The sequence below is a fragment of the Aotus nancymaae genome, unplaced genomic scaffold, assembly GCF_030222135.1.
Source record: "Aotus nancymaae isolate 86718 unplaced genomic scaffold, 86718_ANA_hifiasm-v0.15.2.pri h1tg000036l, whole genome shotgun sequence".
NCBI classification, from domain to species: domain Eukaryota; kingdom Metazoa; phylum Chordata; class Mammalia; order Primates; family Aotidae; genus Aotus; species Aotus nancymaae.
The window spans coordinates 35,854,561-35,870,669 of record NW_026988450.1 but is presented as its reverse complement, the minus strand read 5'-3'; the positions used below and the strand labels follow the sequence as shown (position 1 = coordinate 35,870,669).

General features: G+C 33.4%; 1 protein-coding gene across 2 annotated transcripts in view; it reads right to left on the bottom strand.

The window, feature by feature from the left end:
- CNBD1 (cyclic nucleotide binding domain containing 1) overlaps positions 1 to 16,109 on the bottom strand; it is a 610,026-nt gene that overhangs the window by 582,003 nt on the left and 11,914 nt on the right. For both annotated transcript variants that reach the window (XM_064384348.1, XM_064384347.1), the window contains exon 2: positions 11,314 to 11,383. In XM_064384348.1, the coding sequence (XP_064240418.1) occupies positions 11,314 to 11,383 (70 nt within the window). The remainder of the gene's footprint in view (positions 1 to 11,313; positions 11,384 to 16,109) is intronic.

Below are 16,109 nucleotides of genomic sequence, written 5' to 3'. Positions count from 1 at the left end.
AAATTTTTATCATTAGAACAGAGCTATTAAAAAAAGAAATATCTGACACTCATATTCCTGTAGTGTAGAACATACCTTATACCTTAAAAGAGCTTACTTTATACCTTAGAACATACTTTATACCTACACATGCCAAAATGCAAAAAAAAATCTTCAAGGTTTTTGCAGCATGGCAGTCTTGATTCTCTAAAGAGCGCTGTTGTTGCACATATCCTGTGTAACAAATTTTTGGTGCATTGTTGGTCTTATGAAAGGTAATCTAGGTCTCCAAGGCCAACCACATTGCAAGAAAAAAGGGGGTAAGCAAGTGGATACTTAAAATGTGAGCAGTGGGCAGAGAGGAGGGGTAGGGTGTGCTACAGGCAGTCACTGACATAAAGGAGCACAGGTGGGAGGAACTGAGCCATGATCCAGGAAAAAAGAGGGGAGCCCAGCCATCTTTGTGGAAATACTCTTGAAGAAGAATGGAGTAGCTTAGCTTGATGGTGCACACTGACTCTAGGAAGAGATAGATATAAATTCTCTCTTGAAGAAGTTTTCATAATTTAGGCCACATGATACTACTGCATGTTAATAAGCAAATCTTTCACAGAAAGATCACCTGGAAAGATAAGCTACCATAAGTGCAAGCCGGCAGAAACAACATCAGATTTACATCCCTAAAGCCTATAAATTATTCTATGTTAGATATAAAATATAAAAGTTATATATAAAATTTTTACGAAGATAAAGGATGGAATCACAATGATGATCAATAACAAGAGACTATCAGGAATAGCCAAACTTGAAGAACTAAGTGGAAATTCTCAAATTGAAAATTACATATATTTTTAGTGTCTTAAATTTTATTTTTACTGTATATATTTAAGTGTACAACATGATGTTATAGAATACATACAGATAAAAAGATTTCTATATGGAAGCAAATTAACATATCCATCATTTCATATAGTTACCCATTTTCTTTTGTTTTTGTAGCAAGAACAGCCAAAACTCTACATTTAGCATGAATCCCAAATACAGTGAAATGTTATTACCTATAATCCTCATATTATATATTAGATCTATTCACTTATTTATCCTACATATATTCTACTTTGTACCCTCTGACCTACATCTCCCCATTTCCTCCCTTCACCCTTTCCCCTAGTAACCAATGTTCCCTATCTCTATATTTGCATTTTTTAAAATGTCACATATAAGTGAGATCATGCAGTATTTTACTTTCTGTGTCTGGCTTATTTAACTTAATGTAAGGGCCTCTAGGTTCATCTATGTTGTGGCAAATGGCAAGATCTCATTCCTCTTTAGGGCTGAATAGTATTCCATTGGGTATATAAACCACATTTTAAAAAAGTTTTTACTTTTATTTCAGGTTCAGGAATACACATGCAGGTTTGTTATACAGGTAAATTGCACTGTCTGTTTATTCTTCTAACAACGTCTTTAGCAGAGCAGAAGATTTAAATTTTAATGAAGTTCAGCTTAATAATTTTATCTTTCCTGAATCAGGCTTTTGGTGTTTTATCTAAGAAGTCATCACCAAACCCAAGGTTACCTAGATTTTTTCCTATGCTATCTTTTATGGTTTCATACTTTTACATTTTACATTTAGCTCTATGATCCATTTTTAGTTAATTTTTTGTGAATAATGTAAGGTCTGTGTCTAGACACACAGATTTTTCTTTGCATATGGATATCCAGTTGTTTCAGTATCATTTATTGAAAAGACCATACTTTCCCCATTGTTGGCTTGCTCCTTTGTTAAAGATCAGTTGACGTATTTGTGTGGGTCTGTTCATTTGCTCTGTATTCTGTTTAATTGATCCATTTGTCTAGTTTGCTAATACCACATTGTCTTGATTACTGTAGCTTTGTCTTGAATTTGAGTATTCATTTCTTTTTAAATAATTTAAAGACTATACATATAAGAGAAAAATCTCTTGTAAAATTAAAAACAATGTAAGTTACTTTGAATTTTATTTTGACCACCATTCTGACCATCACTTAACACTGAACTTTTTCTCTACCCTCAGATAAAACCCATATTAAATCAGTGCATAGTCTCTTGTTTTTTCTGTGTTTTTATATACATTTCAGTGAACCAGTAGATATTTATAGCATTTATGTTTAAGCGTGTGGTCTGTGTATATAAAAGATATATCATATTGTAACATCTACTTGCAACTTACTTTTTTCCCATCCACAACGTGACTTAGAGACCTACCCATATTTGAACAAACAGATATGTCATTCTTTTTAACTTCTTCATACTCTTTCATGGTATTAGTATACCAACCATACTTTATTTAATGATTCCCCTATTGATGAACACTAGAGTTATTTCACTTTTTTCTTTCTCAAAAAAAATGCTGCAGTGAATAACCTTGTAAATGCCTTCTTATTTATGTGTGGGTGCTTCTCTGGGGTAAAATACTAAGACACACTTTTACGGTACTGGGCAGGTAATAGTTAATTATAAACACATAATGCACTCTCTATCCTCCATTCTGGAATGTTGAGTCTGGGAATTAGCAAACTGCACTCCATAAGCTTCCTTGCCAAATGCCTTATCCTATTAGATTTTGCCAATAAGAGACACAGGTGGGAGATTAGAAATCAGAAGAGAAATATATATTTGCTTTCTCTCTCTCCCTCTTGTTTCTGGTAACATTTCTGGAATTGGCTGTGTTCCTCTGCCTTCAGCCATTCTTGGGTAGACCCACTATCTTTAGCCATTCTTGAGTAGACTCAACTATCTGCTTTCTGATCCCTTCTTAGCAGTTCTAGTCTGTCTGGGTGGCTCCTCGTAGACAATCCCAGAACCTCTTTTCACACTCTGTACCATGTCTGCTCTTTCAAGGCCCCCATCTTAGGGTAATTGCCACTTGGTGCAGTTACTTATCTGTGTTAACTCACTCTCCTCTTTTGGATCTTTTAACTCTTTGATAACTAGATTTCTATATTAAACACCCATATGTTTCAAATACTGAGGCATTTTCTGTTTTTTTCATTTCATCATGGCTGATTCAGTGAGTTGCAAGATCAGCTATATAATTTGTAGGGCCCAGTCCAAAGTGAAAATGTGAGCACTATTTCAATACTAAGAATTTCAAGATGATGACAGCAGAGCATTGAGGCCCTCTGAAGAATAAGTCACATGCTCACAAAACTGGTTCTGGTGATTCTCCCTGTAAACCTGTCACTTTGCTAGCAGCATATGAGAGCAGATCTTTTCCCATATTTTCACCAAGACTTGAAGTTATCAAAGTTTTACAGTAGCTCATATTTTATGGATGACATTTCTATCTTGCTTAATTTGTATTTCATGTATTTTTGGACATTTTAATTTTCTTTTTGATGATTTTCTATTCATAGCAATTGCCTGCTTTCTATTGAGTTCTTTGTAGCAATTATTTACATATTTTAAATAACAATTTTCTTTTGTGATTAATGTATGTTGCAGAATTTCTACAACTACTTCTCCCATTCTGTTGGCAAGAACACTCACTGCCTTATAGCCAAATCTGGCTGACAGGAGGCTACAAAGAGTGATCTTGAGTTTTTTTTTTTTTTTTTAATAATTATGATATTTGAACTAATACATGAATTCAGTAAATTTACAGATAAAACATCAATAAAAATAGTCATAGTTTTATACACATATAGCAACAGAAATGAAAAAGGAATCAAGAAAGCAAACCTGTTTATGATAGCATCAAAAACACCCAACTTACTAATAAATTAAACCAAGGAGGTGAAAGATCTGTACATTAAGAATTATAAAACTGATTAAATTTCAGATGACACAAATAAATAGAAAGATATCCATTGCACCAAAGATATCCCTGAATTGAAAAAATTAATACTGTTAGAATGTTTATAATATCCAAAGCAATATACAGATTAAATGCAATCTTTAATGAAGTACTATTGATTCTGTGAAGAATGCCATTGGTACCTCATTACAGATTGGGGGTATCACATGAAACCCCAAACATGTGCAATTATATACTAATTTAAAAATACATAAAAATAATTTTTAAAAAATAATTAAAATTAGAAATAGAATGCCTCCAACATTGTTTTTCTTTCTCAGAATTGTTTTTGCTATTTGGGGTCTTTTATGGTTCCTTATGAATTTCAGAATGGGAGAAGAATAAGATTGCACCTTTACCATACACAGATATAAACACAATAGGAGCCTATACTTGGGAAAAATATTTGTAAACCAAAATATATCTGATAAGCAATTAATATTTAAAATTTATAAAGAACTCATACAACTCAATTAGTAAGAAAACCAATCAACCCAATTAATAAATGGGCAAAAGATGTGAATAAATATTTCTCCAAAAAAGACATAAAAATGACATGGAAATAGTAGAAGCTATTTGTGAAACACACATTTGATAAAGAGCTGGCATCCAAAATCTACAAAGAACTCTTAAAACTCAACAATAAGAAAACAAACAAACAAAAAACAATTTAAAAGCAGACAAAGTCTGAACAGATCCTCATCCAAAAAGGCATACAGATGGAAATTAGCATATGAAAAGATGATAAACATCAATGTCATTAGGGAATTACAAACTAGAGCAACAAGATACCACTACACATTTATGAGAATACCTAATATTCAAAATGCTGATGACACAAATGATGACAAGGCTATGGAGCAAAAGAAACTCATTTTAGGTGGAAATACAAGGTGATACAGCTATGTTGGAACCAGCTTCTAGTTTCTAATAAAGTTAAGCATGGGCTTATCATATGATTCAGCAAACATGCTCCTTGGTATTTTGCCCAAAACCTAGGTTCACACAAAAACCTGTATGTTCATCGCAGCTTTATTTATAATTGCTGAAACTTTAGACGCAACCAAGATGTGCTTCAATAAGTGAATGGATAAAAACACTGTGATATATCCAACAATAAATGTTATTCAGCAATAAAAGGAATTAGCTATCAAGCAAAATACACACCCACCCACCCACCCACCCGCACAGGGTGGGGGTGAGTGGGGAGAGGGGTGGAGAGAGAGAGAAAGAGAGAAAGTTAAATACGTATTGCTTAGCGAAGAAAGCTGCTGTGGTTTAAATGTGCCCCCAAAAATTCATGCTTTGGAAATGTAATCCCCAGTGCAACAGTGATATAAGGTGGGACTTAATAAAGTTGATTGAGTCATGAGGGCATGACGAATAAATTAATGCTATTATCACATTAGCAGGTTAATTATGAGAGTGGTTGATATAAAGCAAGTCTAGTCCTTGTTGTCTTTATCTTTCAAAAACTTGCTTTCACCTTCCACCTTTATACCATAAGATGACACTTGCCAGATGCCAGTATCATGCCCTTTGACATTCCAGTCTCCAGAAGTGTGAGAAATAAATTTATTTTCTTTATAAATAATCCAATCCCTGATATTCTTTTATAGCGACAGGAAACAGACTAAGACAGAAGCCAATATGAAAATAATATATACAGCATTATTCCAATGATGTGACATTCTAAAAAAGTCAAAATTATAGAGACAGAAAAAAATCAGTGGTTGTCAGGGGTTGGGGGTAGGAAGAAGGGAGAGAGAAGAGGTGGAGCAGAAGATTTTCAGAGCAGTAAAATTATTCTGTAATGTTGAACATTACAGAACATTCAACATTCTGTAATTACAGGTAATTACATGTAATGATTGACTCACATTATTACATGTAATGATTGACCCACGTCATTATATACTTGTCAAAAGCCCTACAATGTACAACACAAACAGTAATCCCTAATGTAAATGGGCTTTAGTTAATAGTAGTGTATCAACATTGGCTAAAAATTACAACAAATATACCATGCTTCTGCAAGATACTGATAATATGGGAAACTAGGAAGGAGGATTAAAGGTATATATGGAAACTATACTTTCTACTCAATTTTTTGTAAAGCTAAAATTATTCAAAAATTATTAAAATATATGAATAAAATAGATTTAACTTGTTGTAGTACATAATGTGGAATTAAGATGAGAAGAGATTTAAGAATGTAATTCCACTTGCGTAAGTTTGGTAGTCCTGGATTCAGGTAATAAAAGCTAGAGTGGAATAGTAGATTAAAAAATGAGTGATAAACAGTACAGATAAAATGGAACAGTAAAATTTAATTATAATACATGGAGAAATAAAGAGAAAAGGTAACAAACATGCCTGCAATATTTTTATGTTTTAATTACTGGGTAAATGCAGGCATTCCACAAATATTGTTTGAATGTCTACTATGTATCATGCACTGAAATAAGAAATAAAAATTCTCAAGTACACCAAACCAAAAGGGTTGCTTTTCTTCTAGTTTACGGTGTAACTGTAGTGCTACGGATAGAAAATAGAGAAGGAAAGCAAGTTTTCAGGAAAGAATTAATTTGTTTTTGAAATCAAGATCTAGAGAATCTGAAGGTTAATAAAATCTTAGAGATTATCTATAGCAACTACTCTAATTTGAGAAAGCTTAAGATAATACCATCTAGACCACACTGTTCCTTAAGAGGAATGCAGGATGGGAAAAGGAGGATTACTGACGCTTTGGTTGGGACAATGTGCAGGATTGTACTGCATATTACTAAAGGTTTAAAATCCCTACTTCCTTCTAGTCATGGTAATAATTATAAATGTGTGTACACTTCAAATGTTCCCTGGAGAAGGTACTTCCCCAGGTAGAGAACTCTGCCTAGACAATTGGCTACATGAGTATATGTGTTAGGTAAAGTATTATTAATAGGCCTCCTGTGAATTATAAGCCTCCAACTTGTTAACAACCTACTGAATAAATTTAAGATTTATCTCTGCCCACATTTTCTGCCATCCCAAAAGACAAGGCTGTTCTGGATTGACACTGCCAGTGGTCATCAGAGAAAACTTCAAAATAAAAAATGCCTTCATTCCAGACAAAGCAATATTTACTGGCTCAAAGCTCAGATCATTTATTTTATATGCACAAAAACCATATTTTTAAAGCTCTCCTCCCTCTTCTTTCTCTTCCAAACTTTATATCCATAAAGATGAAACCCCTTTATCTCTTCATTTGTTTATTTTTAAGACTAAAATATATGTCTAATTATGTCTGAAAAGCCAACAGAATTATCAAACATTTTCATTAAGAAAAAGAAAGGTTCTCACCAATATCCTGTGAGTGAAAAAAAAAAAAGAAAAGAAAAAAGGAAGATATTTTTAAATAAAAAACAATAATTAATATACTCTAAAGGCCTTATGGTTTTCCAGGAACCTCCTTAAAATCATTGTAATTGTCTCTATCAGACTCTTGATACTTTTCTAATTAAATGTACTTTAACTTAACCTGAAACAATGAGAATGAAACAATTACTCAATTTTTAATTTTTTCATTAATTACTAAAAATTTTAAAATGCTATTGGAATTTCATATTATAAAAGCATAACATTTCAGATATATTTTGAGCAAAATAGGGAAAATTGGGTAGACTATGACCCAACTGTCAGTTAGCTTTTTTGTTCTAAAGAACAATGATTAACAGTCATATTTAGGTTAAAGAGTTTCCACTAGATGACTGAGTTAACTTCCTGTTCTACTATTCTCTGATTCTATAATATTGTGTCTTCAGAAAATTCTGAATGTTTGACGTTAATTTATAAATGGACTTTGGGCTAACAGCTGTTCATGGGTTATAGTTTTTATAAGTATTCAACCTTTTTTTAAATAATAAAAACTCTCAAAGGAAGCAATGTACCTCAACACAATAAAGGCCATAAATGATAAGCCTACAGCTAACACTATACTCAAAGGTGAAAAGTTGAAAATTTTTTCTCTAAGATCAAGAACAAGTATGCCCACTTTCACTACTTCTTTTCAACATAGTACTAAAAGTACTGTGCCAGAGCAATTAAGCAAAAGAAAGAAAAAAGAAATACAGCCCAATAGGGAAGGAAGGGAAATTGTCTCTATTTGCAAACAATATGGATCTTATATGTATGTAGAAAAGCCTAGAGACTCCACCAAAAGCTATTAGAATAAATAAATTCGGTAAAATTGCAGGATACACAAAATCAACATACAAAAATTAGTCAGGCTTCCATACACAAACCACCTAGAAAAATAATTCTATTTACTCTAGCAACAACAAAATAGACTAAACTACTTAGGTGTGAATTTAATAAAAAGTTTAAAGATCTGTATACTGAAACACTGATTAAAGAAACTGAAAACACAAATAGACATCCATGTTCATTGATTAGAATAATTAATATTGTTAAAACGTCCATACTACCAAAAAGCAATCTACAGGTTTAATGCAAACTGTATCACAATTCCAATGTCACCTTCACAAAAATAGAAAAAAAAATCTAAAATTTGTACAGAACCACTAAAGACTCCAAACATCCAAAAGAGTCTCAAGTAAAAAGAGCGAAGCCAAAGGCATCTCACTCCTTGAATTCAAAATATAAACTTGGTATAATCAAAAGAGTATGGTGCTGGCATGAAAACAGACATATCAACCAAAGGAACAGGATAGAAAACCCAGAAATAAACACACAGTTATAATAAATTGATTTTGACAAAATTGCCAAGAACACACAATGGGAAAAGGATAGTCTCTCTAATGAGTGGTGCTTTAAAAAACTGGATATCCACATGCAAAAGAATGAAATTAGACCCTTACCTCTCACCATATACAAAAATAAACTCAAAGTGGATTAAACACAAAATATCTAAAACTTAAAGATAAAATTACTAGGATAAAATATAGAAGAAAAGCTCCATGACATTGGTCTAAGCAATGATTGCTTGAGTATGACCTGAAAGCAGAGGCAACAAAAGCAAAAATGATCAAATGAGATTATATCAAACTAAAAGTTTCTGCAGAACCAAGGAAACAATGAACAAAGTGAAGAAACAACCTACAGAATGAGAGAAAATATTTGCAAACTCAAGGACCTAGAAATAGAAATTCTATCTGACCCAGCAATCCCATTACTAGGTACATATTCAAAGGATTATAAATCATTCTATTATAAAGACATATGCACACGTATGTTCATTGTAGCACTGTTTACAATAGCAAAAACTTGGAACCAACCCAAATGCCCATCGATGATAGACTGGACAGGGAAAATGTGGCACATATACACCATGGAATACTATGCAGCCATAAAAAATGATGAGTTCGTGTCCTGTGTAGGGACATGGATGAACCTGCAAACCATCATTCTCAGCAAACTGACACAAGAACAGAAAATCAAACACCGCATGTTTTCACTCATAGTCGGGTGTTGAACAGTGAGAACACATGGACACAAGGAGGGGAGAATCACACACTGAGGTCTGTGGGGGTAGACTAGGAGAGGAACAGTGAGGGGTAGGTAGGTAGGGAGGGATAACAGGGGAGAAATGCCAGATATAGGTGATGGGAATGGAGGCAACAAATCACTTTGCCATATATGTACCTATGCAACAATCCTGCATGTTCTTCACATGTACCCCAGAACCTGAAGTGCAATAATATGTGTGTGTGTGTGTGTGTGTGTGTGTGTGTGTGTGTATAAAAAGAAAGAAATATCAAGGGAGAAAAAGGACCTGAATTTTCAAGCTTTTATTAATTTGTTGTAATTCTCTTCTCATTCCAAATAAATATTCATCTTCACATCTAATTTTGTCTTTGTAAGTATATATTGTATTTCTAACAGAATGATTCAAGACCTGTATACACATACCCTAAAACCTGTTCCCCAGTGCCCTGATGTGTACCAGTGCTCCAAAAGAACACATCCAAGAATTTCAGGATTTGCATTTCTAACAGAAGACAAGTAAACATAAGACTTACTAAAGAAGGAGTCAGGCAATACAGCCAGGCTGGACCTGAATTAGATAACTGTCTCACGAGAGAACACTGCCCAAGTAGAATGATTCCATCCAGGAAGAAGGCGGCTGATCACATTTATTTAGAGGGGAAACTTAGACAGAACTAGAACTAGATGATTCAGTCTCTCTTATTATTATCCCCCAGAAGAAAAGAAAAATCTAGAAATATTTTGAAAAAAGAAATGAGTCTGGGCTAGAAAGCAAAAGGAAAATGAAAGAAAAAAGGACATTTAGTTCCAACAGCCTTGACTAGCTTCTCATGCATTAGAAAAGGGACCAACAAGTAAATACATTCAAAGCTTGGATGTTAAAAATTTTTAAAAACACTTAAAATGTTGGATGAGCTTTTCTGAATAACAGCAATAATAAAAATAACTAACACTTCTGGAACCCTTACTACGTGCCAGACATTTTTATCTATATTAGGCTCATTTAATCATCCTGGTAACCCTTTAAAGTAAGTACTATTGTTATCTTCATTTTACAAATGAAAAAAACAAGGCAAAGAGAAATGTAGTAAGCAGTCTAAAGTCAAACCGAGGGTAAGTGGCTGAGGCAGGATTCACACCAGGCAATAGGTCTCTAGAGTGTGTGGATTTCATTCTTTACTCCATGTTGAAAGGCATTGCGAGAAAGAAGGAGGCAGCAATGCATAGGGGAAAACGATCCCCCTTGACCGAAATCCAAGCAATATCAAAGTTGCATGTCATCTTCTCTCTCTCTGAGGAAGAAGAAATTAGAAGATAGACACCAATATAAAAATAATTTGAAATGGATTACAAAGTCGCAAGGATGTGACGAGTTATAAGGATGTGACTTGGAGATGTTTTAAAGTAGAGAGAGAAAACTCTGTAAACCTAAGGTATTTCTCAACAGTCCCATGAAGGATAAGTGAAGGAAGGTAAGAGGATGGATGGACACTGATGGATATAGAAAGAAATAACCAGTTTTATAATTCCAAAAATTCAACCTGGAGAAAGGAGTTGTCAAGGAAATTGATCTTTTACAATTTAATCTTCAAGTAGTATACATCTTAGGAATCCTGAGCTTTTAGCAGTGATATTTCCCAGTTCTCTGGCTCCAGTATATTTCAACGAGGCATTACATAGTCACTGCTCAGGTAGTTATTTCACTCAGTATGTTTGTTTTCAACCACTTAAGGCTTTTTCCCCTTATGACCGCTTTTTAAGTACTAGAAAGGGCCAGCTAGAGATGAGTTATGGTTGTTTCACACTAAATTGTTTCCTTAAGATGTGACATATATATTCTGCCCCTTCAATCTGAAGAAATAACCTCCAGGTTTTCAACTGTTTTTATCTGTGTGATAAATCAGGTACCTATGAGAGTCACCAATGGTTTATTACTGCACTTTATCCCTAAAACAAAAATACTCGTATTCATTTGAATGACAGAAAAAGAAATGCATGAATAGCTTACCTATGTTGTCCTCTAATGTGGCATAATGCTTTCAACTGACCATAATTAATGTGCTTAGACTTTTTCAAGCCTGAAAAAAAAAATCAATTAAAAATATGAGTAATTTTCCTTAATCTTATTAAGCAAGTGTGTAAATAGAGTTCAACTGCAAACATTCATCATAATAAAAGAATTCAGTGACTATGGAAGTGAGGTATTAGCAGTCTTTGTTTGATACACAAGTAGAATTGAATAGGGTAATTAAAATGAGGAAAGAATGTAATGTTTTTTATTGATGTCAAATCTGGTGTGGAATTTTTTTTATTTCCAGTAAATGCTGAAGTTTGTATGTGTCATATAATGTCACTTCTCTTAAAGCAAGCCTTGCAGAATCCCTATCCAATACTGTTAGAAGGTGAACTGGTTCCGGAATGCCAGACATGACAATTCAAGTAAGAGTTTTCTTAATTTGTCTCTCACCTTCACACTTGCCCTTTGATTCAATCCTACCTGTGCCAGACTATTCTATCCTATGCAGGTCCCCATCTTTGGTTCCCCCTCTTTAAGCACCTTCCAGTGTCTATATTCAGTTTCCAATTCTTTCTAAAGGTCAAATGTAAGCAAATCATAAAAGAGTCTTTAAAAGCAGAAAGATAGTAATCATAGCCAAGAAGCAAACTAATTGTCATTCTCCTTCAGTGCCAGAATGAGCTGACATCCTTCAAATTAGATGAAAAGGAAGACAGAGTATTTAGTATTATAGCATCTTTACAATGATGGCACTCACATTACAGGCCTTCAGGTTACAGCAGAAGAATTAGTGCTACTGGAACTGTTGTTAAAAAAAAAAGTAATAATAAATATTCACTTAGGCATATTATATTTTTCTTTAGTGAAAAGTTATTGAGAAAATCAGTGGCTTAATGCTTTTCTCACACTTTAAAAAATGCAGTCACTGACCACATTCTAATTATGAAGAATTAGAATTTGACATCCAAATTTATCTGTTTTAGTTTTCTGAATCATAAAATTTGACTTTGTATAAAAATGTTGTGATCCTTTCAATTAATCATCAATAACAAATTAGCTATTAATCACCAATACAAATACTGTTTTTCTAAATAAGAAAATTGAATAAGGGAAATTTAAGCAGACAACTGATTGTTATCCATATAAATCACACTATTTAATAAACTTGAAAATACTGATTACACAATTTAGGCATTTTCTTACCCACATTACTCAGGTAAGTCTTAAACAAAAAAGTTACCAAATTATATGTTAGCATCATATGGAATAATTTATTTTAAATGAATCAAGCTATCAGCTTAGATATATCTAAACTACTTTTAGGAATACTAATATTTCTGATATATAAAATCTTAATTGTAGATTTTTATATAGATTAGGAAGGAACTTCTATAAAGTATTCATTTAGCCTATTTTTCTAACGGTGTTCAAGAATAGTGTCAGTAATAGCTCTTATGAATTATATGGATAGGAAAGGGAGACAGTACCACAGAGATTTGGAAAAAGGTCAAGGTTTGAGAAATTCTGACCAAAAAATGGAGGCTTTAAAAAAATAAATATTCTTTGTTCTTCATTTAAAGCAAGTTACAGAAAAAAATAAGAATTACGAACAGAGAAAATAAGACTAAGAATTGCTAGCAAAGAATAGAAAAACTAAACGACTACTTTGCTTTTTATCTAACATTAACATTGCCTGAGAAAAGGTACAGCAGTCAAGGCTTCATAGTAGGCTTGGAACAGCCAAGTAAACTCAAAAATAGAATGGGCTGTATAGCACTCACGGCCTAGTAGACGAAAGCTTTAATTCATCAAAACATTTTTTTGCTTATCCTCAGTTCTGAGAGGTATTTGTTGCAAGGCTCTTTCTGTAGAGGGTGTTGAACAACATAATGGATCTTGCCTTTGAAAGCAGTTTCATTAAAAAGAAAAAAAGCTAAAGGTTTCACCACGAAATTGTAACTCTGTAAAGACCAGATGTTGAGCTTTTCTTGTGATCAAATTTAATACAGGGATAAAGTTTAAAGAGGTTCAAAGAGTACAAAGTTTACATTTGCTTTCTGGTCTTGTTTTTCCCTGATGAATTTGCCTTAGCCTGACTTTTGACAGAAGTAAAGAAGACTTAACCTTATGATGGGGTTAAAATCAAGGGTTTAGACTCGAGTATGTTTGAAAGAGGGCTAGAAAAGGGTTAGAAAAGTAATCTTTAACTAGAAGCCCACTGCGCAATAAAAAATATATATATCTTTGTTGATATAAGGCACACTGTATATTCTTGGAATAGAAAAACTAAATTCCAATGTTTAATCTGAATGGTATATTGTAGATCATTTATATGTGTTAATGATGGTTCAGGGTAGGTATATCTTCATATGTGTGCATATGGTAAATTAAGTATGCTTGTGATGGAAGTTATAAATGGTTTTTGTGTTAAGTGTAACTAAACTATTTTTCCCCAACAAGCTTTCCTGTAAGAGGTATATAAATATCCTTTGCAAAAAGCCAAGAGGAAACAATAGAATAAGTGAAGCCTTAGAAATTCTGTAAATACATAGCCACAATTTACTCAGAGACCAGGCGTATCTGAGTGGCTAGAAGGCAAGAAAGAAATGGACAGCATAGCCATAGAAAAAAATATCACAATGATCCTGTGGAAATGTCAGCACAGAGTTAGCTGGAAAACAGGGTAAAATGCCTTAAAGGTGTTAGAGTACATGCTCTAATAATTAATCCAATGATAAATGGAACCTTGCTTAATATGATTTTTAGAGAACAAACGAAGCACAGCAATAGCAACAGAAACATTGGCAACAAACTTTTTGTAGTAAGAATAGCAACCCTCATACAGTAATAAGTAGAAAGTGAATTCTAGCATAGGACTGAAGTGCTGAATAAGAAGCTTGATGAGAGAAAATTTTTTTTAAAAAAAGGATCCTTCAGAGACAATAAGCATGACTAATTCTTCCTATATACTTGGATTAGTGATTTAATTACAGGGAGTGGTATGTTTTAAAGTAAGTCTAAACTCATCTAGTGAGGCCACTAAACATACCTATGTTAATGGTTAGTAGTGTATCTATCCATTTTTCGACCAGTTTTTTGTTTTCTAAAATCTCAAAGTTAATTTTTCTTTAAGTAATATTAGATAAGCATAAGGCACCTGAAAAAGGGTGAATAAATAAACCTTCAGAGGCGAAATAACAAGACCCAATCAAGTTCTTCTATTATTAATAGTGGCACACTGACAGGGACAATTCCTGAGTGGGCCTAGATTGTTCCTGCTCATTGACTGGGTGGGTTAAGATGTTAAAATGGCATATTTTCAAATAACCTATGCACATTTTCTCATATACTTTAAATCTTCTCTAGATTACTTTTAATACCTAATATAAATCCTATTTAAATAGTGTTATACTGTATCGTTTCATATTTTATATTATTTTTATTATAGTATTATTACTTTTTATTTTTTAAAATCTGTTCGATCCAAACTTGGTTGAGTCTGCATGGGAAAACCTAACATACAAGGGAATGACTGTGTATCTCCTCTAATCCCAGTGACAATCAGGATTGCCATCAATCAGAAGTCACCATGTAGGGCCATGTGATATGCACATTGTGAAGCAGTACTATTCACATGCTTGCAACATGTAGATATTTTATTTCAGGTTCTCTTTGAATCTCATCTGTAATACTGCAATAATCTCCTAACTAATGTCCCTGACTTCAGCTTCTTCCCCTTCAACACATCTTCCAGGCTACTTTCACAGTACTTTCTAAAATTCCAGTGTGATTGTAAAACTTTCGTACTTTAAATCCCTTTGTAGGTAATACATGCTTCTTATAATTTTATCTAAATCAACTTCTGTGACCTCGTTGGCCACCACCCTTTAAGTTCCTCCCCGATTCTCTCCATCTTTCGACAACACATATTCTGGGTGCTCCATGAACATATCTTGTCCTTTTGATATTATATTCTCTTTACTTCAATATTCAACTTAAAAAACTCATCATGGACACAGGTAGGGGAGCACTACACACTGGGGTCTGTTGGGGGGAAATAAGGGAGGGACAGTGGGGGGTGGGGAGTTGGGGAGAGATAGCATGGGGAGAAATGCCACATATAGGTGAAGGGGAGGAAGGCAGCAAATCACACTGCCACGTATGCACCCATGCAACAATCTTGCATGTTCTTCACATGTACCCCAAAACCTAAAATGCAATAAATAAAAAAATAAAAAATAAAATAAAATAAAAACTCATCCATACTTTTAGATCCACCTGAGAAGTTAACCAGTGACACTTTTGAAACCTGTCTTCCATAGAAAATAATAAGTGTATTCTCCATTGTGCTCTTATAGCACTACAAAAATAGTTGCACCAAAGCAAACAATATCTTCTTTATGACTTTTTAATTTATATTTCTTCAGATTTATGATGATCCCCCGAGGACAGCGTCCATTTCCTATTTATCTTGAACCAAAACACTAGAACTTATCATAGCAATTGGATTTAAATACTATTGATTAAATTGTAATGTATAAATAATAATAATATGACTAATTTGTCAGATGAGTGTCAGTTATATGAAACGAAAATCAAATCAAGGAAAAAATAACAAAGGCAGATAACTGGAACTAAATATGTTATTAAAGGAATATTTTCAACACTCTAGAAATATCCTGCTTCTTGCAGAAAATCATACTTGAATCATTTTATCTCCCATCTACATGAGATTGAACATCAAGTCAAGGTCATTTTTTTGCCATTAAAAATCTATTCATCATGAC